The sequence below is a fragment of the Andrographis paniculata genome, unplaced genomic scaffold, assembly GCF_009805555.1.
Source record: "Andrographis paniculata isolate CXL003 unplaced genomic scaffold, ASM980555v1 Contig64END, whole genome shotgun sequence".
In the NCBI taxonomy this organism is placed as follows: domain Eukaryota; kingdom Viridiplantae; phylum Streptophyta; class Magnoliopsida; order Lamiales; family Acanthaceae; genus Andrographis; species Andrographis paniculata.
In genome coordinates this window covers 968,522-995,835 of record NW_026137600.1, presented here as the reverse complement: position 1 = coordinate 995,835, position 27,314 = coordinate 968,522, and the positions used below count along the sequence as shown (strand labels likewise).

Genomic DNA, 27,314 nt, shown 5'->3' with positions numbered 1-27,314 from the left:
ATTAGATAAAATCACATTAAATATCTAAATTTTACTATTTTAAAAAGTTTTAGATCTCCAAAAAATCTCATTCTAGATGGAGCTTTTAATTTCTCACCAAATTTCCTAATCCACAATGGTCCCTTTTTTTTTCTTAAATTTGATGTTTGAGAAACCCTAGAAATCATTGAATAATATCCATTGATAGATTCCCCAACTACTTAGGCATTAACTATCTCTCTTATTGACAAAAAGTGTAAAAAAAATAAAATAAAAAATAATAAAAATAATATATAAATAAATAACTATATCTCTTATTGTGTGTTGGTTTATTTTATTTCATTGGGGGACCCCTTCTTTTGCATTGATTTCTTAATTTGTGGAAACTTCATCAACCATAGCTATCTACTTTTATTGTGAAAATTCCATAAAACCCCTAATTTTTTATTGAAATAATTGTTGAATATATATAAAATAATTTTATAAATAAAAAAAGCGGTATATTTTTATATGAAAATGCAACATCACAATGATCGGTAAAATATACTGAATTCTCATGCAAAATATCGCATCAAATTGTATTATGCGTCCTAAAGCCTCCTTATGTTACATTTCAAATATTGTAAGGCACCATTTGGTTAGATAATAATTGGGACTTAGAAGGTGAGATTTAATTTAAATAAATATACTTGAATTGTTTTGGATTCGAAATATTTGATACAATATAAAAAGTATTTGAAATTCCGCATCCAACTTTGAGAATTCAAAATCTATTAATGGTGGTGTTTGTTTTGGGGATTTTAATTTTAGTTTGGAATTTGAATAGTAAAAATTTTGAATTTGAAAAGTTGTATGATGCAATATAATAAGTGATGATACGATGCTTTGAATTTAAAATTAATTTTTAGTATAATATAAAAAGTGAAATAATTGTTTGATTTGATATTTTTGAGAATTTTTTTTTTTGTTAAATAGTGGAAATATGATAAAGTCTTTGAAAAGAACACACACCCTGAGGGTGTGTTTGTTTTGAGGATTCTCCAAAATTTTCATTGTTCATTATTTTTTTTTCTTCAAAAAATCAAATCAAATATTTATTTTTTATTTTTTTTATGTTTCTTAAAAATTAATTTTACATTCAAAATATCACATCAACACTTATTTATATTACATCGTACAACTATTTCAATTCAAAATTTTTACTATTTAAATTCCAACTCAAAATCCAAACCCCCAAACAAATTAACACACCCTAAATATATTGTCAAACTAAACTAATGAATTCGATCAAATCATTTGAAATATCTTCGACCCAAATCCCTCGAAACAAACAGTTCCTTACTCCATTTACTACCCTATTCCTTTTCCATAAAAGAAAATGTAATGGCCCCTTCTTCACTTCACCTTGTCCCATTTCTACATCAATGTCTTTCTGTCTGTCATTCTTAGTTAAATTCTCTCCAATTCTCACTCTCTCTTAGCCCTTTTTGGCCATGGAAAGTTTGAACTACTTTAGAGCTTTGATTGTTGTCCTTTGCCTGCTCTTTGCTTTGAGCTTAAACAGCTCCAATGGAGATCATAATAATAATAATAATAATAATAATGAAGATGAAGATGATGATGATGGAGGAATGCCATCTTCTTCTCCAATGAAGATTTCTCAGAAAGAAGCTCTCTTTTCTGCCATTCAAGGGTTTGTTGGAAAATGGTGGAATGGTTCTCATCTTTATCCTGACCCTTGTGGTTGGACCCCAATTCAGGTTCTTCAAATTTTCAGATTTTTTAAAATCTTGTCTTTTTTTTAAAATTTTTTTTTGAGATGGATTGTGTGTGTTTAGTTTCTTGATTTTTATATCCATGGAGGTGAATTATAGATTCATCTTGTTTTTTGTTGTACTTCCACCATTAATGGAGTTTCTAGGGTTTTGAAGGTTGTAATGAATAGGGGTGTTTGGTTATTTTGAGTTTATATAAAATTAAGTTAACTCGAATTTGAAATGAACAAAAATTCAAGTGGATAGATTGGATTTCATGTTGATTTAATAACTTGAGATATATGAATCAAAACCTAATTATAATACTCCATCCGTCCCAAAACAATAGTCTTGTTTATCATTTTTGTCCGTTCCAAAACAATAGTCTCATTTTCATAAATAACCATATCACCATAAAACTATCCATATTTTTTCATTATTATTACACAATTGCCACTACTTTTTACACTTATATACTCACAGGGGCAAAAAAATCGTTTATTCTTACCTTTTACCAACTACCAATATAATATCAATATTTCTTAAATCCCATGTCCAACACAATAAGACTATACTTTTGGGATTGAGGGAGTATTATTTAAAATTTTATAATAAGAAAAACATAAAATAAAAACTCTTGTTATTCATTGTCATTTGAATTTGTTCATAGTTTAGTAGTTTATGGTCTTTTGTTAACTTATATCTTTTTTATGGATGTAGTTTAGATGAAATGATTTTTGGTATATAACATAGAGAATTGTTATAAAAATATGTAATGTATTATTTTAAATTGAATATTTAATTTTTATTTTATTTTTTTATAATAAGTATTTGATTTTTTTTTTAATTTATGTTTTTATTACTATTTTTTAGAATCGCAATTGAAAATTGACGTTGGAAGAACGGAGCTAAAATGTTATTATTATTTTTTTGTATGTGTTATTAAGGCCTATTCGTTACTGTATTCTGGCCTGTTTGTTGTCATCGGGTTGACTCAATTTATTAAATAATCTAAAAAAAAAAGATTAACTTGAACGTCGTGACAAAAAAAGAAAAAAAAGAAAAAGAAAAAAAAATTGTGTCTTTAAGGTTAGGTGTAATTGTTATATCTATTACTTAACCCGACACAAATATAATTCAAAAACACCAAATGATGTATCTGTGGTTCTCGGACAGGGTGTGTCATGTGATTTCTACGATGGATTTTGGTACGTGACTGAACTAAGAATCGGGCCTGTCCACGACAACTCTCTCAGATGTAGTAACGAGAAAATCGAATTTCCCCACCAACTGTTCGATTTAATTCGCCTGAAAACCCTTTCTTTCTTCAATTGCTTCGTTTCGGGTCGTCCGGCGAATATTCCGGCGGAAAATTGGGGATTTCTCGCCGGAAGTCTGGAGTCGTTGGAGTTCCGGTCGAATCCGGGGCTCGCCGGAGAAGTTCCGGAAGGTTTGGGGAAGCTCGAAAAGCTCGAGTCTCTGGTGATAATGGAGAATTCTTTGACAGGTGAATTGCCGGAGAGCATTGGGAGATTGAGGAATTTGCGACGCCTGAATCTCGCCGGGAATTTATTCTCCGGCGGAATTCCGGCGGGGATGACTTCGCTCGATCGTCTATTGATTCTCGACCTGAGCAACAATTCCCTGTCGGGATTCTTGCCGGAATCTTTTTCAGGCCTGGTTTCCGTAATGAAGCTGGATTTAAGCAACAACAACCTGTCGGGGAATATTCCGGCGGCGATCGGAAACCTGGACAATCTGACGGTGCTCGATTTTCGAAACAATCGATTTTCCGGCGGCCTGCCGAAGTCCCTAGAACGCCTGACGTCACTGGAAGAATTGGCTTTGTCGGGGAATCCGATCGGCGGCGAAATTTCCGGCGTGGACTGGCGGCGCCTGGCGGGGCTGACGGCGCTGGACCTGGCGAATGCGAACCTGTCGGGGAATATTCCGGCGGGGATCGGGGAAATCCGACGCCTGAGATTTCTGGGCCTGAATGACAACAATCTGACGGGCGAGATTTCTCCGGATCTTGCGAAGCTGCCGGAGGTGAGCTCGATGTATTTCCATGGCAATAATCTGAGGGGGCGGCTGCCATTTTCGGAGGGTTTTTACAGGCGATTGGGGAGACGATTTGGGGGTTGGGACAATCCAGGATTGTGCTGTCCGGTGGGATCGGTGTCGGAAAAGTTTGTGCCGATTGGGGTGAAGATTTGCCGGCGGGGAGGGGTGGTGACGACGGGGAGAGATGGATCGACGGTGGAGATTGAAAGTTGGGGGGATCAGGATTCCAGATCGACGGCTGGATTTGCTTCTTGTTTTAGTAGTGTAGTGGTAGTTTTAATGGAGGTTTTGTTTGTTGTTTTGATTTGGCAATAATTTTATGTGTGTTTGGTTGTAGGTGTTAGATTAGGCTTTTTAATATATAGTACCTCCCTCGACTGTAAAGGTCCATTTACTTTTGCTTGTTAATTTTTTAATATTAAATATTATATCAAAATATAGTACAAAATTAAAAAAATTACAAAAATACTTTTACCAGTGTTTTATAATACTAATAGAAGAATATTCGTACAAAAGAAAAAAAATACAAATGTCAGGATATTTTTCAAGTACAATGACGCTAAAGGTAAATGTGACCTTAGAGGCAGACGGAGGGAGTATTTAACACCAAACACATATTTAACACCAAATAATATTAAATCGCTCATGAAAAGGAATTTAAATTGTTTGGGTAAAGTAATTTATTTTCTAAATGTTCTGTGATAAAAAATTATATATTTTTATTGAGAAATGTAAGTAAATTTTTTATTAAAATTTGTGTGAATATTAAAAGAACAATCTTTAATTGTACAAATCAATAAAAGGAAAAAAAAAAAAAACAGTAAATAAAAATTCCAAGACTATGCTATCCAATTCTTTCTAGTATATATATATATATATGCATATTTACTAGGCCCATTTACTTTTGGGCCATATCCCGATCGAGCCCAGTAGCTCAAGCCCATAATGTCATTGAATCGATATGAGGCTAGGTTTTTTTTTTTTTTTTTTTTGGCAAAAATTTACCATTTGGCTATGCCTAATATTTTTTTACCCAAAAAATATTACAAATACTTCTAATTAATATAACATTTAAATAAATTCTTTCTTAAAGATCTATTCCCTCAATCCCGCTATAAAAAATACATTTACTTTTAAAATGAAGATTAACGAATATTAGTATAGAAATCGTAGTTGATGATATTTATTAGTTATATAAAAACATTACCTCTTTTTTTTTTTTTTTTTTTCTTTTAAATAATATGAAAATTTGCAATTGCTATCCGAAAATGTACACTGATAAACCTTCGGCCGAAACTTGACGTTCTTAGTTTTATGTAAAGTAATCTAATGGTTTTTGAAAATAAATAAATATTAAAGTAATTTTCTTTTTTTTGTTGGATGGTAGAGTCACATTTATTAAAAATAATATATATATACTTTGTAACTAGACAAAGCCAGTATTACTTTTAATTTTGAACTATCAAAAGAGTTATTGTATATAATTTCAATAGTTTGATATTTTGTATTGAATAATTTCAATTCAAAATATTATTTAAAAACATTTTTAAAAATTTGAGACCTTGACATGTTAGTTTTATTTTTTATATTTTTTCATTTAAAAATAATTTGAATTAAAAAAATACTTAAAATACATTTAAAATTTTCGGAGTATTCCCAATCTATAAATCTTAAGAGTGAAAATTGAATTTTAGCCAAGCACCGATATGGTCCGGGCCGGCCCGATCCGGTTTGGAAGCGGTCCGAATAGGTATGGCCTGATTTTAAATCGGGCCTAAAGTCCTAAGCCCAAGCATGACCCGATAAGGCATAACCTAATATATATTATTATTATTTTATTAGTTAATATATACATATATATATATATACAAATATTAAATACTGAATATTAATTTTAATAAATTGGAGTGGGTTAGGCACGATCTGACTTTCATGGGCCCGAATACGGCCCAGGCCCAGCTTATTAGCGAGCTGGGACAAACACCATCCAAAAATTTTTGAGTTTATTTTTTGAAGTACAAACACGACTATTTCATATCATACTGGATCGGACTTTCGGACTATGCTTATTTTTATCTTCCATACATAGGCCTATGCTGCATGCTCGATCTAATATTAGGCGTTGATATATAAGGTTTATTGCGTGTTTTCATGTTTTAGCCGCTCCTTTGCCCCTTTATTATACTTTTAAATTTTCGTATATACAGAAAACTGAACATAAAAGATGGGACGAAAGAAATATTTAATTTGATATTTCATAAGAATATATATAGATATATATTTGATGATATATATATTAAACAAGACTAATAAATATATATATTCTCTTCGTTGCGTAAGAATAGTACCATTTGTTTTTTGCAGACAAATTTTTAAATATTAATTTTATATTAGTTTGTAGTAAAAAAAATAAAAATAAAAATATTTTTATTAGTATTATATAATATAAAAATAATGATATTTGTTTAACAAGATTTTGACGGAATCCATGAATTCACCAAGATTCGCTCTACACTAATATTGACAAATGAAAAAAAAAAAAAAGAAAAAAAAAAGAGAAAACAGTTAATTCCGTATTGACTTTATAGAGTTTGTCACACGCTGTCTTGTTATGTCAAACACTTCTGACTTTATATCACACTCCCAAAGTCTTACATTAACAGTTCATCTTTTCTAAAGTCAACCTACTTTTTTTTTTTTTTTTCTATTAAAAAAGAAAGTCAACCCACTCTTGTCAACCTACGATCTTGTCGCGAAGAACGCATGGTGAACAAGATTTGCAGCCAACTAATCACCGAACAATGTTTCTTTTGTCCAAAATTCCATATTTTTATTATTTGAACTCTCCATTTTTCGAAAAAAATATATTTTTCTCTTACAAAATATCCCATCATACATTATTTTAATAGTAAACCAAAACCAAATTTTTTTCAAACTCATCTAAAGAAACATACCCTGAACTTCAATAATATTTCGAGAATATATATATATATGTCGTGTGTATATATATATATATATTATAATGCTTGTGCTTATTTTGATGGTAATTGTGTTGGGACCAAACACAAAAAGATTAATAAGAAGAATTCACATCTTATAAATTTTATATTAACTCTAGTGGTATGAAATTTTTTGGAGAAAATTCAAGAATAAATTTATGTGAACTCGACTCAAAATGGATAATATCATCCTAACAAATTGAAAAAAAGTATGACATATTCAGTGTATAAATTACAGCCGAAATCTCAAAATTTAAATACTACCAAATGAAATTTCACATACAATATCATTTTGCAGAATAATTATGAAAATTTTAGCTGAAATTCGAAATTATTTGAAATTTACCATAAATTTCCAAAATTTGATTACAATTTCCCTAAGTTTTATTTTTTAAAATATACTCCCTCCGTCTCATATCTATATATCCATTTACTTTTCACCGAATTTTAGAAATATTAGTATTACATAAGATTTAGTAGAAGTAAAGGTAAAAAGACTAAATTGCCCTTATTAGTATTGTATGATATAAATGTAATGATATTTGTGTAATATATTGTAAATTGAAAAGATATTTGTAATGTTAGATAGATAGTACAGTTACTACAAAAAAATAAAATTGATATTTTGTTATGGGATAGACGAAAATGAAAAATGAATAGATTATTAAGGGACGATGAAGTATACTTTTAAATTTACCTATTTTCTTGTATTTATGTTTTGATGCAAATTAATTATACCATGCCCATTGACCTATTTTAAATTGCAGTAAATCAAGACGTTTCCAATCAATATATTACTTCCTTCCCTTCGTCTGAGCTAATTATGCGACTTTGCTTTGACATAAAAATTTTAAAAATAATAATATTTTAATATAATAACTAAAAAGTAAGATGATCGTTTTATAAAAAAATTATTATAAAATTGAAATAGGTAAAAAATAAAATGAACAGATTATAAGAAATTTATTAAATAATTAATAAAAATGTGATGTGGTAAGTAGAAAAAATAGTAATAAATTAATTATTATTTATTAAAATAAAAATAATAAAATTATGAGTTAATAAAATTATTTATTATAAATAGATTTTTCAATAAATTTAACGAATAATTAAGAAAATATAACGTAATTATAGAGGATGGGAAATATGTTATCAACAATAGTATCATCATGTTATGTCATGAGATGACTATTGTCAACATATCATCTCTATTGGTTTTATATATTATATTTTAAAAAATTTATGAATTTTATTATAATATTATTAGTTAAGTTAAATTAAAATTCAATTTTATTATTTTGTTTGAAGTTACTATAGTGTATGCCCATCAATAGATGGATTTCGTTTAATTAAATACTTCTCTGTCATCCAATTATATTCTCATTTGATCGGACATGAGTTTTAAGAAAAATATGTAAAATAAATTTTTTTATTTTTTTGGATAAAGAAAAAGTAGAAAAATGGTATTTTTTTTAATAAAAAATGAAATGAAAATAAATTTGGATGAAAAAAAATAAAAAATAAAAATAGATTTAGAAGACAGAGGGAGTAATAAGTTATTTATTTTTGTATATTACATATCAATAATGTTTACTTTAAAATGTCTAAAATAATATTAGAATGAAATACTTAAAATTTCATTTAAAATATCCAAATATTTTTTGATAAGTTTCATAATTTCTTTAAAAGTGAAACCATTATTCAACTATTTTTGAAATTTCTATCGAAATTTCTGTAAATTAATTTATTTATCTGATTTGACTCATTAAACATATTCAAAACCTACTTTATATTAAAAAAATAATCATTATTTACAAAAGAATTAACTCTAAAATTTGAGTAATGAATTAAGGTTGAGTAGTTTGCATATTTGGCACAATTTTGTAAAATTACATGTTTATTAATATATATATATATATATATTATAGCATTGTGTTTACTATTGTGTACTTGATATATATTTTTTCAGTCATAGAGTCAATTATCTTCAAAAGTGTATATACTGAAATTACAGAATTAGCCTTATTTATGATTGAACATACGTATGATAATGATGAGATCGGATAGTGGGTATTCGACGTCAACACGGTAATCAAATCGTGACAACCAGGGCCGTATCAGATTTTTTTAGGATCCTGAGCGAAAATAAATTATAGACCCTATAAACACATGATTAAAATATATTTTCACAATAATATCACAGCGGGACTAGAGGTTGAACATGACCGTCTTGACAATATCAATTTGAGAAAAGAAAATGAAAAACAGTATGTCCGGAAGTTCGAAAAGCGAGAAAGACCGAAGGAGGTGAAAGAGATAAGAGAGAAGGTGAGGCAGGTTTGGTCTGAGTTGGTGGCCGCAATGCGGTGTGAGGTAAAGAAGTATAGACGACGAATAAATTTGGAAAGATAGGGTGTAGCATGGTTAGGAAAAAACGAATCGAAAAAAAATATATGATGAAAAAAAAAAAACTAAATGTTAAATTTTAATTTTGAAATTTAGTAATAATAATGGATAATAATTTAAGATATGGACCATCTGCTCTTGCTATGAGCCGTCCCTGGAGACAACAATATTAATCCTTTTATTAATCACAACAAATTAAATGATAGATATGATTCATTTGAACACAAATATCTATATATGTTCTTAATAATATACATAAAGCGTGTACTCCAAAACCCCATAATTCTCAACAGGATCATACGAGTACGTATTCGAGACAGAATATCCTCGAGCCATCCGGAACAATTTGGTCCCTCCAACAACGGATAGCTCCCTATCCGTTTGACCAATCGGATTCCTCCCAACTACGCAAAGCGTGCTCCCGTTGTACTCCCCGGCCGTAAACCAAAAATTCAAGTTCATCATGAACGCTAACTTTTCCAACCCCAACAATGTCGTAAGCCCCTGAACCCGCCCCACTTCAGTCGAGTTCCTTTCGGGCCTAGAAGTCAACTTGTCATCTACAACGCTAATTTGACCGACTAAACTCGAGGAATTCCCTGTGATATTTGCGGTCGCAACTTTCCATACGGTCGCATTCGGGCCTCCCACTACATCGTGGACATAGACTCGGATAACCGCCGATTTCTCAGCACGGCGAGGCTCGGAGGGGCGAAGCGGAATCTTCATGAATGGATCGATTGGATCTTTCGATTGGGCCATGGTTATAGAAAAAATGTAAGATAGGAGGAATGTAATTAAGAGCAAAGCAATGTAAATTTTAACCATTGTTAGCTAGTTGATGATATTGATTGAATTGATGATTATAATTAGGGTTATTCTTGAGGGCATTTATAGGAGAAGGTTGGCAAATTGGGGATACAAAAAAAATTAGGATTTGAAGATCAATGATTGCAAATATATATATAGAATTGGGATTTGAGTGCAAGTAAGTCCAACAAAGCTAGCTTGGAATTAATAATAGATTGATGGATTAAATAATATTTGGTTAGTTAATCATTGTAAACTAAAATAAGTTTGGGGACATAGTCCAAAGGGTATGTATCTTTTCAATCTGGATAAATTAAATTTAAGAATAAATAAAATCTCAAAAGAAATGCACACAAGCATATCATATTTCACTACAAAAAAATAGTATATTTGTAACGAAATTCCGTTCCTAAAGTTCACGTAGCTAACGTAATTTCATCCCTAATTCCGTCTATAATATAATTAGTAACAGAAAAAATGGATTTAAGAACGAAAAAATCTTGTTACAAAATTAATATTTTTTTGTAGTGTTTCGATTGAATAATTTGTATATATCACATAAAATTTGTTGTATATATTGCTATATTTTAAGGTTAAAAGAGTTTGTATACTTTAGATTGGTCTTGTTTATATATATATTTATATATATTAAGATAGTTGTTAGATATTAGTTGAGTTTAGGTATTTTTGAAATAGTAAATATTTTGAATTATAATAATTGTTTGATATAATATGAATTGTGTGTTTTTGATGTTTTGAATAAATTTTTTTTTGTGTGTTATATATTAAATAAAATATGGAATATGATATTTTGGAGAAAAAAATAAATAAATTATTATAGGTGAAAAACAATGAAAAAATATGCTTAAAAAAAAAAAAGAAAAGAAAGCACAACAAAAAACAATAATAATATTTGTATATAAAATTTATAAATTAAATTTGAAAACAAGAACTCAAGCAAACAAATTATAAAATATGATGATGTGATAGATTTATAATAATAATAATAATAATAATAATAATAATAATAATTACAATTACAAATCGTATCAAAATTCTAATTCTAGTACTTACACAAATTCATCGTACTTTGTAGTAATTAGGCTTTGGGTTTTGAAATAATAAAATTTAAATATTTGATGTGATATTTTTTAAAATAAAATATATATTTAATATGATTTTTAAAAATATTATTTATAAATAATGTTATAACTGTTCAAAAGTATATGAAAAAAAAGTGTATTTGAGACTAATTAATAATAAAAAGGTATTATTTTGGTTTAACATATTCAGACCTAAAATTCCTTAAATATATATATATATATATTTTACTTATAATAATATAAATAATAGTAATTTGTTTAGCATTTTTTTTTATGTAAAAAACATATCAATTAATATTAATTTTTTAAAACACAAAAAAAAAATTTAAAATAGAGATTTGAACTCACAATTATCAATATATCATCAAATCATCAAGTTATATTCTTCTATTATTCCACAAATATCAAATAATTATATATATATATATTAAATAACATAAATATATAATGACCCTTAATTCTATTTTGCTCTGGGCCGGGGATGGGCAAAAGCCCTTTTCGCTCGAGCCCATAACTGGCCTTAGATATTCATATAAATAAAAGCATCTTTAAATTTTACATTAAATTACCAATATAATTAATTAATCTTAATTCGAGATATTTGATTAATAATTATTAAAGACTAAATCACACTTACATCATGGTGATTAAGTATTCCATGAAGGTTTAATTTAATTAACAGGGGCCTATATAATACTCCCTCCGTCCCAAACAAGACACAATATTTACTTTTGACACGAGTTTTTAGGTGAGTAGTATTAAGTAGGATAATTTAGAAATCAGGTGATGTGATGAAAAGAGAAATATATATTTTATTTTTTTTATTTGAATGATGTAAAAGGATAAAGTGTGGGGCAGAGATTAAGTATAATTAATTATTTCATATTTTGGAAATATTGCAGTGTATTTGGGATATACCAAAAAGAAAATTTTGCAGGATGTTTGGAACGGAGGGAGTACTATATAAAATAAAGATAGATTAATTTTTTAGTGATTTAATATTATGGGTGTATTCGTTTATAAAATTTTTATTAATGTTTTACTATTCATTCAATTTCTTTCTTCAAAATATCAAATCAAATATTTATTTTTTACTTTTTATATATATTATACAAACATTAATTTTATATTTAAAATATCACATCAATATCTATTTATATCGCATGCAACTATTAAATATGTTTTGTGACTGAGAATATATAATAAAGATTAAATATTGATAAAATAGAAAAAAAAAAAAAATTGTTAAAAAGAATGGAGTCGTATTCAAGAGGCCTATATAAATTTTTTTGAATAGAATTGTGTTAATCAGTTTGAATAATATTGGAACAAAATAATGTTAAATTTAATTAATTATTCATTTGTGAGTTAATCCGTTATTTTAATATGAGATTAGTCTAAATAAGCCGGCATGTCAAATCTTGATTGTCAAAAACTTTACTACAATTATAAAGTAAATTTATTGTAAATTTATTGTAAATTTATAATTGATCAGCAATTTGGCCAAACTTTGAATTTAAATTAGATTAAAATAGTTAAAAGAGATCTAACAAGTTTCTTTGGACGAGTTTGAAAAAAAATTAGTTTGAGTTTGGTATGAAAATAATATTTGATGTGATGTTTTGTGAGAGGAAAAAATATATTTTTTTTCGAAAAATGCAGAGTCCAAATAGTAAAATTTAGGGAAACTCGGCCAAAGAAACATACCCGGCTCAAGTTTTGGATCATTATATATATATACGCTAAATTGCACAAATTCCACCTGTGGTTTCATGAAAATGCACTAAATCCCCATACTTCTAAAACTGCGTCAAACTCCCTCATGGTTTCATAAACTTTGCGTGTAACCCCCTTAGCGGTCTTTATTTAACGGTATTTGACCTAAATGCGCTCAAACTGAGAATAAATTTTAGAATCTCAATTTCTAAACCCCTAAAATTACAAATATATTTATTTATTTATATATTAAGCCTAAAAAATAGTAAAAATAAACTCTTAAAACCTGAGAAAAATAACTATTATTGAGTATTTTTACTATTTTTTTAGAGTAAATATAAAAAAAATAAATATATTTGTAATTTTAGGGGTTTAGAAATTGAGATTCTAAAATTTATTCGCAGTTTGAACGCATTTAGGTCAAATACCATTAAATAAGGACCGTTGAGGGGGTTACAGGCAAAGTTTATAAAACCACGAGGGAGTTTGACGCAGTTTTAGAAGTAAGAGAGATTTGGTGAAATTTTATGAAACCATGGATGGATTTTGTGCAATTTAGCCATATATATATAACATGAGTTGACCTACACGAAAGCTTGAATCACTATAATGTTAGAACTTAGTTCGTTTAATCTAAATAATAAGTCGAGCTCATAAATATAAATTGAAAAATTGTCAAGTTTCGACAAAATTTGAAAATATAATAAATTTATAATTTTTACGCTATTTTTATATTAATTTTTCAATATATAATTGAGGATAGAAATAAGGCAAATTCACGATTGATTTTGCATATTCTAAAACTAACTTTGCTAGAAAATTACTCGCTTTATTTTGTAATAATATATCTATAGATATATATTTATATTTCTTTAGGTCATATAATATGATATAACAAAAGTTTTAAATATTGAATAGGAGTATTAAATTTTTTAAATTTTAAAAATATCAATTATAAATCTCGTAGTATATAAGTAAAACAATAATGAGTTGAAAGATACAACAAAATTAAAAATTGTCAAAGTTCTAAAAATAAAAATTAATGAAAACCATACAAATATCAAATTAAAAATTTAAATATATGAACATGAAATCACTTATTCCATACTAATCAAATTGAGTCATCCTTCCAACATGAAATATATATATATATGGTTTTAATAATATACATAAAATGTGTACTCCAAAACCGCGTAATTCTCAACAGGATCATACGAATACGTATTCGAGATAGCGTATCCTCGAGCCATCCGAAACAATTTGGTTCCTCCCACAATAGGTAGCTCACGTTCCTTTTGGCCGATCAGATTCCTCCCAACTATGCAAAGCGTGCTCCCGTTGTACTCCCCGGCCGTAAACAAAACATTCACGTTCATCGTGAGCGCATACTCCCCAAACCCCGATGAAGTTGTAAGCCCTTGAGCCCGCCCCACCTCAGTAGAGTTTCTTTCAGGCTTAGAAGTCAATTTGTCATCCAAAACCATAACTTGCCCAAATAGTGTCGAGGAATTCCCCGTGATCTTTGCTGTTGCAACCTCCCATACGGTCGCATTGGAGCCTGAAAATGCATCCTGGACGTAGACTCGGATAGCTGCCGATTTCTCAGCACGGCGAGGGTTGGGGCGAATCGGAATTTCAAAGAATGGATCGACTGGCTCTTTCGATTGGGCTTTGGAAATATGAAAAATGGAAGATAGGAAGAATGGAATGAAGAACAATGCAATGTGAAGTTTAGCCATTGTTTGTTAGTTGATGATATAATTGATTGATGTAATGATTATAATTAGGGGAAATCTTGGGGCTTTTTCTATAGGTATAAATTTGCAAATTGGGGGAAAAAAAAATTAGGGTTTGAAGAAATCAAAGATTGCGAACTATATATTTTATGATATCCATTTTATAATTTAATAAATATGATCTTCATATAAATAATAAAACATTTTTAAAATTTACATTAACTTACTAATATACTATTCTATTATTATTATTATTTTTTTATAAGGAAGGTATCAATGATATTTTAATAACATTTTAATCAATGTATTCTTTACACTGTGTCTACCCATAAAAAATTAATATTCTTTAGGTAAGTAGATACATGCAAAATGATCGAGGTATTTCGTTGCAAATTGTGGGAGCAATTTTAAAATAAAAGTTATTACACTTTCTTAAAATTTTCATATGTATCTTTAATGAATACCATTTTAAAATTATGAGGGTATTAGAATTCTTGATTAAGAATTTAATTAAGGTTAATTCGACGCCTTATTACAAATTCTTGAGGACTAAAACACAATTACATCATAGATCGATATTGAGTATTCGGTGAAACACTACAAGAAAAAATCATTTTTGTAACCAAACTTTTTTGTCTCTAAATCTACTTTTTCCGTTACTAATGACACTAGAGACAAAATTAGGAATGAAATTACGTTAGCTACGTGAACTTTAGGGACGGAATTCCGTTACAAATAGATTATTTTTTTGTAGTGAAAGTTTAATCTAATGAATAAAGTGTGCAAGTTGTATTTTGTCGATACAATATTTTGTGAAAGAGAATATTATATCTTCTTCTTACTGGGAATAAAAATTAAATAGTGAGAAAAATAGAAAAAAAAAATTGTTAAAAAATAATAGAGTCGTATTCAGGTTCTATATAAAAAATTGAATAGAGTTATGTCGATGAGTTTGAATAATATTGTAATAAATTTTTTGGATTTAATTAATTTGTGAGTTAACCCGATTATTTAATTTGAGATTAGTCTAAATAAGCCGGCCTATATATATTAAGTGTCAAATCTCATTTGTCCAAAACCATTATGCACCTTTAAAAGTATTATTGTAAATTTATAGTTGATCCACAATTTGGCCAAAATTTGAATTTAAATATAGATAAAAAATAGTTAGAAGATGTTGACTTCAATATTTACTTAATTTCTCCAAGTTTGGGATCATTATACATATATATATATATATATATCTATATATATGTAATATGAGTTGACCTACATAAAAGCTTGGATCATTAAAATGTTAGACTCATTTTGTTTAATCTGAATAATAAGTTGAGATCATAAATATAATTGAAAATTTGTCAAGTTTCCACAATTGGAGATATAATAAATTTATAATTGTCAATTCAACACTAGTATGATATTGTTAGCTTTGGACTGAGCCCGCACGGATTTATTTTTGGATTTCCTTCAAAAGACCTCATTGTAGTAGAGTTCACTTGAAACTTACAAGGTGTGTAATTTTCTTCACAACTTCCAATATAGGACTTGGATTGAACCCCAGTAGATAGCAATAAGGCGAGTTCGCAATTGATTTTGCAGATCTTAAAACTAACTTTGCCATAAAATTATAAGCCTCAAAAGTTTCATCCTGGTTCAGCTTTGACCAAAAAATCTAATCCATCTTAAACTTGTTGGATTCTTGATCTCGATTTATTTTGTAATAACATGCATATATATATATATATATTAGGCCATATAATATGATATAACAAAAGTTTTAAACATTGACGATTAAATATTTTAAATTTAAAAAATGTCAATTATAAATCTAGTGATATATATATATTCAACTGTGGTTAGTAGAACAATGTAAGTTGAAAAACACAAGTTGAAAAATTGAAAATTGTGAAAATTCTAAAAATAAGAAATAATAAAAATGATAGAAATATATATTTTAAAATTTAAATGATATGAATAATCATAAAATATAATACTCCCTCGGTCTGATAAGAAGGATACAATTTTCCATTGTTATAGAATTTCAATCAATGATAGAACAACAATTCAATTTATTAATCAAATCAAATTAAACAATACATATGATACAAATTCAATAATATCCGTACAATTCAACAATAAACAAAAATCACTTATTTGATACTAGTCAAATTGAACATGAATATATATATGGTCTTAATAATATACATAAAATGTGTACTCCAAAACCCCGTAATTCTCAACTGGATCATACGAATAAGTATTCGAGATAGAGTATCCTTGAGCCATCCGAAACAATTTGGTCCCTCCAACAATGGGTAGTTCCCGGTCCCTTTGGCCGATCGGATTCCTCCCAACTATGCAAAGTGTGCTCCCGTTGTACTCTCCAGCCGTAAACCAAACATTCAAGTTCATCGTAAGCGCATACTCCCCAAACCCCGATGAAGTTATAAGCCCTTGAATTCGTCCCACCTCAGTAGAGTTTCTTTTGGGACTAGAAGTCAATTTATCATCCAAAACCCTAATTTGTCCGAATTGTGTCGAGGAATTTCCTGTGATCTCTGCCGTTGCAACCTCCCATACGGTCGCGTTGGGCCCCCCTAACGCATCTTGGACGTAAACTCGGATAGCTGCTGATTTCTCGGCAGGGCGAGGGTTTGGGCGAACCGGAATCTGCATGAATGGATCGACGGGCTTTACCCATTGAGCCATGGAAATAGAAAAAATGGAAGATAGGAAGAATGGAATGAAGAACAATGCAATGTGAAGTTTAGCCATTGTTGGTTAGTTGAGGATATTGATTGAAGTGATTATTATAAACTGTGGAAATCTTGGAGGTATTTATAGGTGAAGATTTGCAAATTGGAGGTAGAAAAAAATAGGGTTTGAAAAAATCAAAGTAGGGATTTATTTTTATTTGTGCATTTTACACATGGATAGGTGGGTGAATGGGTGGGAAGCATAGACTTAGTTTACATTCTTATTTTTTAAAAAATTTGATGCTATTAATTAATAATACTCTCTCCATTCGACTCTAAGGATCTTATTTACTTTTTGTACGTTAAACTTTAAATATTAATTATTACATCAAAATATAGTACAAATTAAAAAAAAAAATTGTATAAATGCTTTCATTAGTGTCTTATAATACTAAAATTATATAAATATAAAGATATTTTTAATATTAAATATAATGACACAAAAGGTATATGTTACCATAGAGGTGGACAGAAGGAGTAATTCTTTTTTTTAAAAAAAAATTGTCACATTAAATATTTATTTTATTTTATAAAATATCAAACAAAATACTCAATTTTTGTAATTTTTTTTTATGAAAATTGTAAACTCTAAAGCTTCTAGATCTAAACGGTACGGAATGTTGGAAATCTTAGAAATTAATTACTCCATCCGTCCCATATACCATGTTCACGTTGCCGTTTCTGTCCGTTCCACGTACTATGTCACTTTCATTTTTTTAAAAATGATTACACACTTTAATCTCATTTTAAATTTTTAAATTTTATTTTTTTTAATTTTAATTAAACTAATTAGTTATTTTAATCTTAATTTATAATTATTTATATTATAGGATAATTATTTTCACTAATACATTTTTAATTATCTACTAATTATACCTCTCCTAAAATACTGTGTCTACAGTGTAGCAGACACGGTATCTGCGACGGGGGAGTAATTAGTATATATATATATCAAATTTAGATTGAGTGCAAGTAACTCCAACAAGGCTAAGATGGGATTATTTATATATTGATAGATTAATTAATCTTGGTTAATTAATGACTGCATTGAAAATTAAATTAGTCTTACACACCAAAAAAAAGTCTCTGCAGCAGCCTGGAAAGTATTTCAAATTTCGATTAAATAATTTGTATATATCCAATAATTTGCTGTATATATATTGCTATTTTGTCCATAGGTTTAAAGGGGTTGTATTTAGAATATTGGTCGTGTTATATATATAAATATCTAATATCTAATATCTAATCTAATATAGCAGGTATGTTTCTTTTGACAAAAATCTTAAACTTTTGTTATTTAGACTTTGCATTTTTCGAAAAAAATACTCTATCCATTCCATAAATATAATCTTAATTTGGTTGAGCACGTGACTGAAAAAATATTGATATTATATAGGTAGTTGGTAAAAAACATAGTTAAAAGACTTTTTTGTCTTTGTGAATATATTAATATAAAAATTAGTAGCAATTGTGTAATAAAAATAAAAAAGTAGGGGTAGTTTTATGGTGATATGATTATTTATGAAAACAAGACTATTATTTTTAAAACGGACAAAAATGGTAAACAAGACTATTGTATTGAGATGGAAAAAGTATATTTTTTTTCTTTCACAAAACATTCCATCACACGTTATTTTAATATCAAACCCAAACCAAAACTGTGTTGACAAGATCTGGCTTTCTAATTCTTTTTTTTAAAAAAAATTTGGTTGTGGGGTCCCCATCAAATTAATACTCTTTTCGTTCTACTTACCGCGCCATTTTTTTATTTTTGTCTCACTTATTTTGTCACTTTTTTTGTTTGAAAAGAATTATATAATATAATTTCATCTTAATTCTTTTAATTTATATATATTTTTTAATTTTAAATTAGACTAATTAGTTATTTTAATTTATAATTATTTTTATTATAAGATAATTATTTTAATTAATATATTTTTTATTATTTACTAATTATATTTCTAATAAATTTTTGAGTCTACAATAAATACGACACCGTAATAGAAACGAATGTAGTAATAATTATAATAAATTACTATAAGATTTTGCTTTGCATTTTTTCTAAAAAAAAATTGGATGTGGGCCCAATATTCTACTTATTATTATTGTTATTATTATTATTATAAATTACTCTCACTACAAAAAAAAATGATATATTTGTAACGGAATTCCGTCCCTAAAGTTCACGTAGCTAACGTAATTTTATTCCTATTTCCGTCTCTAATGTCATTAGTAACGGAAAAAATAGATTTATAGACAAAAAAATTTTGTTACAAAAATGATTTTTTCTTGTAGTGTCTACGGTTAAAATTATAAGTAGAAAACTATAGGCCTCAAAGCCCACTACATTCTTAGTTCAATTTTGACCCAAAAACCTACCTATCTTAAACTTGTTGGATTCTAGATTAATTAAAAAAGCTGTTTATTTTGTAATAGCATGTATATGTATGTATATAACAAAAGTTTTATATATTGGATATTAAATATTTTAATTTTTAAAAGATATCAGTTATAGTACCAGTGTATATATTCAATTGTGGTTGGTTGAACAACGATAAGTTGAAAAATACAACAAAAATGAAAATGATGAAAATTCTAAAAATAAAAAATAAAAAATATGATATCAAGAAATATATAATTAAAAATTTAGATATCAAGAACAATCATACAATATGTATAATATTAATTTCAAAAACTATTAATTCAGGCAAAGATTTTTTAATGCCATTATTATAAAATATCAATGAATGATAGAATAACAATACATTTATTAATCAAGTCAAATTACATATGATAAAATCACTTTTGATAAATATATATTATTATATATTTTCAAGAGATAAATTATAAAATTTAATCAATGTTTTGGATAGATTCATACTAATCATTGATAGAATAACAATACATTTATTAATCAAATCAAATTACATATGATAAAATCACTTTTGATAAATATATATTATTATATATTTTCAAGAGATAAATTATAAGATTTAATCAATGTTTTGGATAGATTCATACTATTTTTGGCATGTATTGATTTGTGCAAGGTAATTGAGCGATTCACGTCCATGCCATATTTTCGATTAATGAATTTTGGAAAAACTTGAATTAAACTCTCATGCTAAGAAAAGATGTGGATTACGGGAATTAAAGTTTGATTGTTGGCATCGTGATTAATAAGGAGCAATTAAGGGAGTGATTGAGGACACGATCATCTATAAAAGGGGGGTCAAGACATTGGATGTGGTATTACAATTCATACTCACTTTTCATAGTCTAAGTGGAAGATAGAAAAGGCTGTTTAGAGATGAAGCACTTTCGGATGATCATCAAGTTTACTGTTTTATTTATTTATTTATAAGTATGAGTAGCTAAATTCGTAGTCTAGTCCAATGTTGAATATAGATTTTGGATTGAGATTTGTGAGATTGTGTTTTGATTTAATTTGAATCTTGTTTAAGTAAATTGATATTTGTGTGATTTATGTGATTCATGTCTGAAAATTGTTTTATTTAATCTTTTATCGTGGCCGGATCTTAGATTGGTTTAGCAATTGTGTGCCAATTGAACATTTACAACCGTAATTGTGTATGTATTTCATAAAGTGATAAATAGGTTAACAAACTTAGCCTAGGAATCGCATAATTAAATAATTTAATATGTATTTTGTGGTGTTTTATATTTTTTTAGGGTGTATTGTATAATTTTTATTTTTTTAGAAGATGATATATAATTTTATATTTTAAAAAGTTATATGTAATTTTACTTTTTTTGAAAAATAATGTATAATTTTATTTTTTAAAATTAATATATAATTTTATTTTTTGGAAAGTGATATATAATTTTATTTTTTAAAAAGTGATATATAATTTTGGAAAAATTGTCCATAACTCCCTTGTGGTTTCGAAACTCAGCGTAAATTCCCCCTCTACTTTAAAAATTGTATGACGTCCCCTTATACTTTAAAAAATATTGTATGAAACCACTTTGTGGTTTCGAAACTCAGCATAAATCTTCATTTTACTTTAAAAAATTGCATGACACTCACTTATACTTTCAAAAATATTGCATAAAACCCCCTGCCATGCAAAATATATAGATAGGAAATCATCTTCTTATCACATGAGGAAAGTTTCATGGTGGTGGGGTTTCATGCAACGTTTTTTAAAGTATAAGGGGGTATCATGCAATTTTTAAAGTATTGGGAGATTTTACGCTGAATTTCGAAACCACAAGGGAGTTATAAACAATTTTACCTATAATTTTACTTTTTGGAAAGTGATACAATTTTATTTTTTTAAATATAACGTGTAATTTTATTTTTCAAAAGTGATACATAATTTTATTTTTTTAAAAAATATAAATTACATATGTATGGATTATAACGTAAAAATAAATTAAAGTTGGGGTGTAATTTATAAATATGAAAAAAATATAAAATAACATAAAAGAAGAATATATAAGAAATACACTTTTTAAAGTGAAAATTGAAGTTTATGATTGGAGTAAAATTAATGTAGATCAACTGAATTTTTATTGTAGCCACTGCAAAAATGAAGTGAAGGGTTGGAGATGGCCAACTTATTCGATACTAATCAAATTGAATCATTTGAACATGATATATATATATAGTCTTAATAATATACATAAAATGTGTACTCCAAAACCGCATAATTCTCAATGGGATCATACGAATACGTATTTGAGATAGAGTATTCTCGAGCCATTCGGAAAAATTTGGTCCCTCCAACAATGGGTAGTTCCCGATTTTCTTTGCTAAGTGGATTCCTCCCAACTATGCAAAGCCTGCTCCCGTTGTACTCTCCGGCCGTAAACCAAAAGTTCAAGTTCATCGTGATCACATAATCCCCAAAATCCGATGAAGTTATAAGTCCCTGAACCCGTCCCACCTCAGTAGAGTTTCTTTCAGGCATTGAAGTCAACTTGTCATCCAAAACCCAAGTTTGCCCGAATTGTGTCGGGGAATTTCCCGCGATCTCTGCCCTTGCAACCCCCCATATGGTCGCGTTTGGCCCCCCCGCTACATCTTGGACGTAGATTCGAATAGTTGCCGATTTCTCAGCACGGCGAGGGTTGGGGCGAACCGGAATCTCTATAATTGGATCGATTGGCTCTTTCAATTGGGCCATGGAAATAGAAAAAATAAAAGATAGGAATAATTGAATGAAGAACAAAATAATGTAAAGTTTAGCCATTGCTAGTTAGTTGGTGATATTGATTGAAGTGATGATTGTAATTAGGAAAATCTTGGAGTATTTATAGGTGAAAGATTTGCAAATTTGAAGAAGAAAAATTAGGGTTAGAAGAAATCAAAGATAGCAAATTTATACTTTATTTGTGCATTTTACACATGCATAGGTGGGTGAATGGATGGAAATTATAGACTAAGTTTACATTTATATTTTTTTAAAAATTTTGATACTATTAATTAGTAATAATTCTTTTCTAAAAAATTATCACGTTAAATATTTATTTTATTTTATAAAAGGTAAATTGTATTTTTAATCCCGAAACTAGACCTCCTTATCATTTTAGTCTCGTTAGTGGAGCCTGTCGTAAACTAGTCCCATAAGTGAACAAAATTCGTTGTTTTAGTCCTCCGGCGCCGGAAACGCCCACATGGCTTGCTGGACATGTGTCCGCCAGGTCAGCGACACCTGGCAGACACGTGGTTTTTTAATTTTTTTATTTTAATTTTTTTAATTTTTTAAAATTTAATTTTTAATTTAATTTGTCTTTTTTAATTTTTTTATTTGGTCCAATTGAAAATAAAAATAAAAAAATTTAAAAGAAATGAAAAAAAAATTAAAATCCACGTGTCCGCCAGGTGTCGCTGACTTAGTGGGACACGTGGCTTCAGGCGAGCCACGCAGGCGTCTCCGGCGCCGGAGGACTAAAACAACGAAAATTTTTCACTTATGAGACTAATTTGCGACATGCTCCACTTACGGGACTAAAATTCTAAGGAGGTCCGATTACGAGACTAAAAAAAAAAGTTTACCCTTTTATAAAAAATCAAATTAAATATTAAGTTGATATAAAAGTAGATACATTCCCCAATAATTTTAACTGTGATAAAATGATATTTTTCTAGTAGTGAAAAAAAAACCTTATAATTTATATTTATTTTTAGAAAATCATTAAGTTGCACTATTGTAAATATATTGAATTATAAAATATACTATTTATGAGAATATTAAAATATTATTTATCAGAATGGGTAAAAAAAAAAACAGATACATTTCTTCCTAATGGAGTGTGTAATATATTTAACTATAAATAGATGTATTATGTGAAATTGAGGAAAATTAATTAATTAAATTATTGAAAATGAATAATACAACCAAATGTGTGAGAAAAATGAGAAAAAAAAATAAAAAATATCAAAGAATAATATTTGTATAAAGAGGTTGAATAGGTCGAAAAAATCACCAAGGACACTTGTAAGAATACGATGATGTGATTGAATTTTCAAACATAATAATAATACTCTTTTATGTCTCATATATTTTGAACTTGTTACGGTATATACGTGAATTTAGGTAAAGTATAATTAATAAATAATTAAGAAATATATTAGGAAAAATAATTATAAATAATTAAGAAATATATTAGGAAAAATAATTATAAATTAAGATTAAGATAACTAAATAATTTAATTAAAATTAAGAAAATTCTAATACTCCCTTCGTCCCGTTGGAAGGGTGGCGTTTGCTTTGCACGTAAATTTTTTAATATTAGTATTATATTTGATTTAGTAAAAAAGACAAAAACACCCCTATTAGTATGGTGCAATATAAAAATAATGGTATTTGTGTAATATATTGTAAGTTGAAAGAGTATTTATTATATTAAATAGGTAGTACAATTACTAAATTAGGAAATGGTAACAAATTATGATTAAAGTGAATAATCATATTTCCAAAAAAAAAATTAAATTATATAAGTATGCAAAAATAAAAAATAGAGATAAATTATATGGTACGGTGAAAATAATTTTTTTTGCAAGCAACTTAATAATAATCAGTAAGAATTGAAAGTTGCAATTCTAGAAATTAGCCTTTGGGAAGTTTAGGAGCTTTGAAGAATTTAACAATAGGAAATAATTTAGGTAATGGCGTGTTTCTTGTGGTCCGGTTTGGGGATATTTACTGTGCAAACACTGTAAATATCCCCAAACAGGGGCTGCTACTAAATAAGATAATACATTGCAGACTGCAGCAACTTTATGTGTGCTTCTCTGTTTTGTTTTTTTTTTAAAAAAAAATAAATTTAAAATATATAAATAATAATTTATTTAATATAGAATAAAATTTTCTATAATACAAATAAATAAAAATTTAAAAATATATATGTTGTATATAATATAAATTTAAAATCAAATCATACTACTATTAATTTTATCAATTACATTTAATACACATTTATATTATTTTATTCATTATCCATTAAATCAATACTCATCAAAACTCCCAAAACCACAGTAAAATTCAAATACCAAATTCAAACTCATTCCAAAATTTAAATAAAAACTAAAACTCAAATCCAAATTCCCCCACACTCCTCTAAAGAAACACACCCAGACCCGGGCCCTTGCCCAGGGCCGGCCCATTCCCTCTAGGGGCCCTCAAGGGCCCCAATAATATATATATATATATATACTCCTATATATTAATATATATATATATATTATTATTATTTTTAGAATGTATAAAATAAAATTTAAATAAAAAATTTATTTTATAATTATTTTTAAAATAAATAATTTTACATTAATTTTTAAATTATTTATTTGTATGTTTTAGTATGTTTATTTAATAGCATGATTTTATATTTTTTGTGAATTATGTAAAATTAAAAAGATATGATAGAGTAATATTTTTGTATTCTTATTATTTTTATTTTTATATTTATATGTTTAAATTTGTATATTTAATTATATTTTTTAGTAGTCGTTTTAAAAATTTGTGTATTATATAAACATTAAGTTTGTTTATTTAATCTAAATTTTTTAATTTTTACTACTAGGATTATGTGTTTCTCTCTCACAAACATTTCATCAAACATTATCTTAATATCAAATTCAAATCAAATTTTTCCCTAAACCAATCAAAAGAAAACAAACCCTTAATAAATATTTTTGTTTGAAAATTTTCTTTTAAAGACTCTTGATTGTTTATAAAAATATTCTTTAAAAAATATTAAATCAAATATATATTTTTAATTTTTTATGTTATACTAAATATGTCGTATTAATTTTATATTTATATTTTGATTTTTTAATATATAAAAAAATATTTTATTAATACATTTATATTAAAAAATATATATTATATTATTATTATTATTATTATTTATATAAAAAAATATATTTAAGGCCCAATATTTTAATTTTGCCTCGGGCCTAATAAAGGTCAAGAACGGACCTGAACACATCCTAAGTATTTAACGTGATATATAATATGATACTTTCTTGAAGAAAAGAAAAAAAAACGTTTATAATTGATAATAATGCCAAGACTTTCAAAATAGTGTGTAAATAGAGCCTAAAATTAAAATGACATTATAATTTGATTTAAAAGTTTATAACTTAAGTTTAATTTTAGGGTGTGTTTGTTTGAAGGATTTTGGAGAATTTTTACTATTCATCCAATTTTTTCCCCCCAAAAATATCACATCAAACACCTATTTTTCATTTTTTATATTATACTAAAAATCAATTTTACATTCAAAACATCACATCAAATCCTATTTATATCACATCATACAACTATTCAAATTCAAAATTTTTACTATTCAAATCCCAATCCAAAATCCAAACCCCCAAACAAACACACCCTTAGGTATATTGGGTCGGTACATGTGTAATTTTAAATAAAAATTTAAGAATAGTAAAAAGAATTGGATTTGTTAGATCCATCGAGTTTTACTGGGTATAGTTTCGGCCGGATTTGGTATAATCAGATCCAATTTGGGTCTCAAGTCTAACAATATATATTCAGGAGGGATCTCAGTTCCGACTGAATCCGACTTATTATCATCCTGATAATTTTATAATTCAAATAAAATTTATAATAAATAACAACTTAAAAAAATGAGTTTATTAATTTATTTAAAATATATTGTACCATAAAAATTAATATTAATTTAATTTAATATATAATTCAAGTAATAATTAATTTTAAAATTATTTAATTTAATTTTATATAAATATATTTGTAATATATAATATATTTTTTATATAAGGATATAAAAGTAAAATTTAAAATCTCATGAAATGAGATTTAAAAGTAATAGGGGTACCCAATTACTAATAAATCATTCGTTTGTTTGTAGGATTTTGGACCCCTTTTTTAAACTTCATCATTTTAAATTCCATTATTTTTTTTAACCAAACATGGATTTAATGGGATTTTAAATCCAATCCCATGAAATCCTATCAAATCTTTGAAACAAACGGCCCCTAGTTAACAATTCATAATCACTACAAAAAAAGAAGAGAAAAGATATATTTATATCGGAATTCTGTCTTTAATTTTAGCTTCTAAATTATTTAAAACTCAAGACGAATATATAAGAATTTGAACCTAATTAACATAGTTAATGAATACATACAAGGCAAAAAAAAAAAAAAAACTGAGTTGACTATTATTTTTGCACATGCGAAAAATATTGTCTCATGTACAAAAAACGACAAAAATCATATGTCAAGTTGAATCGCGTCACTTCATATCACATCTCTCGTACTTGAATCGATCTTCGTATCGATTTTCTCTGATATGCTTTCTTGCTATCCCTTTCACTCTATTTTTTGGTATGTTTCTTTCATTTGCTTTCCTTCCACAGTTTATGATCTATTTCTACTATGATTCTATGGCTTGAATCGAGCTCCTCGTGTGCAAAATTAAAGCGAAACATTGATGTCAAAGCTGATGATTTAGTTTACATTGTTTGGTTGTATCGTTTT

General features: G+C 27.4%; 5 protein-coding genes across 5 annotated transcripts; 1 reads left to right on the top strand and 4 right to left on the bottom strand.

Annotated features, from left to right (window-relative positions):
- Positions 1-1,403: 1,403 nt before the first annotated feature.
- LOC127261808 (piriformospora indica-insensitive protein 2-like) lies at positions 1,404-4,222 on the top strand. Its single transcript, XM_051290212.1, has 2 exons — positions 1,404-1,739; positions 2,910-4,222. Exons 1-2 carry the CDS (start codon positions 1,473-1,475, stop codon positions 4,110-4,112), a joined length of 1,470 nt encoding a protein of 489 aa, XP_051146169.1. The 5' UTR covers positions 1,404-1,472; the 3' UTR covers positions 4,113-4,222.
- Positions 4,223-9,362: 5,140 nt separating this feature from the next.
- LOC127261809 (dirigent protein 22-like) lies at positions 9,363-10,053 on the bottom strand. The gene has a single exon (XM_051290214.1). The coding sequence runs from the start codon at positions 10,028-10,030 to the stop codon at positions 9,446-9,448; it is 585 nt and encodes a 194-aa protein (XP_051146171.1). The 5' UTR covers positions 10,031-10,053; the 3' UTR covers positions 9,363-9,445.
- Positions 10,054-13,870: 3,817 nt separating this feature from the next.
- LOC127261868 (dirigent protein 22-like) lies at positions 13,871-14,596 on the bottom strand. The gene has a single exon (XM_051290292.1). It carries the CDS (start codon positions 14,568-14,570, stop codon positions 13,989-13,991), a length of 582 nt encoding a protein of 193 aa, XP_051146249.1. The 5' UTR covers positions 14,571-14,596; the 3' UTR covers positions 13,871-13,988.
- Positions 14,597-16,673: 2,077 nt separating this feature from the next.
- On the bottom strand, positions 16,674-17,387 carry LOC127261860 (dirigent protein 22-like). The gene has a single exon (XM_051290280.1). It carries the CDS (start codon positions 17,340-17,342, stop codon positions 16,761-16,763), a length of 582 nt encoding a protein of 193 aa, XP_051146237.1. The 5' UTR covers positions 17,343-17,387; the 3' UTR covers positions 16,674-16,760.
- Positions 17,388-21,960: 4,573 nt separating this feature from the next.
- LOC127261669 (dirigent protein 22-like) lies at positions 21,961-22,476 on the bottom strand. The gene has a single exon (XM_051289965.1). It carries the CDS (start codon positions 22,474-22,476, stop codon positions 21,961-21,963), a length of 516 nt encoding a protein of 171 aa, XP_051145922.1.
- Positions 22,477-27,314: the final 4,838 nt, after the last annotated feature.

Excerpts from the sequence above, each read along its gene's own strand:
- LOC127261669 (XM_051289965.1), bottom strand. The coding sequence starts at position 22,476 with ATGGCCCAATTGAAAGAGCCAATCGATCCAATTATAGAGATTCCGGTT.
- LOC127261860 (XM_051290280.1), bottom strand. The coding sequence starts at position 17,342 with ATGGCTAAACTTCACATTGCATTGTTCTTCATTCCATTCTTCCTATCT.
- LOC127261808 (XM_051290212.1), top strand. The coding sequence starts at position 1,473 with ATGGAAAGTTTGAACTACTTTAGAGCTTTGATTGTTGTCCTTTGCCTG. Across the intron at positions 1,740-2,909 it reads GTGGTTGGACCCCAATTCAG|GGTGTGTCATGTGATTTCTA; the intron begins GTTCTTCAAATT and ends GTTCTCGGACAG.
- LOC127261809 (XM_051290214.1), bottom strand. The coding sequence starts at position 10,030 with ATGGTTAAAATTTACATTGCTTTGCTCTTAATTACATTCCTCCTATCT.
- LOC127261868 (XM_051290292.1), bottom strand. The coding sequence starts at position 14,570 with ATGGCTAAACTTCACATTGCATTGTTCTTCATTCCATTCTTCCTATCT.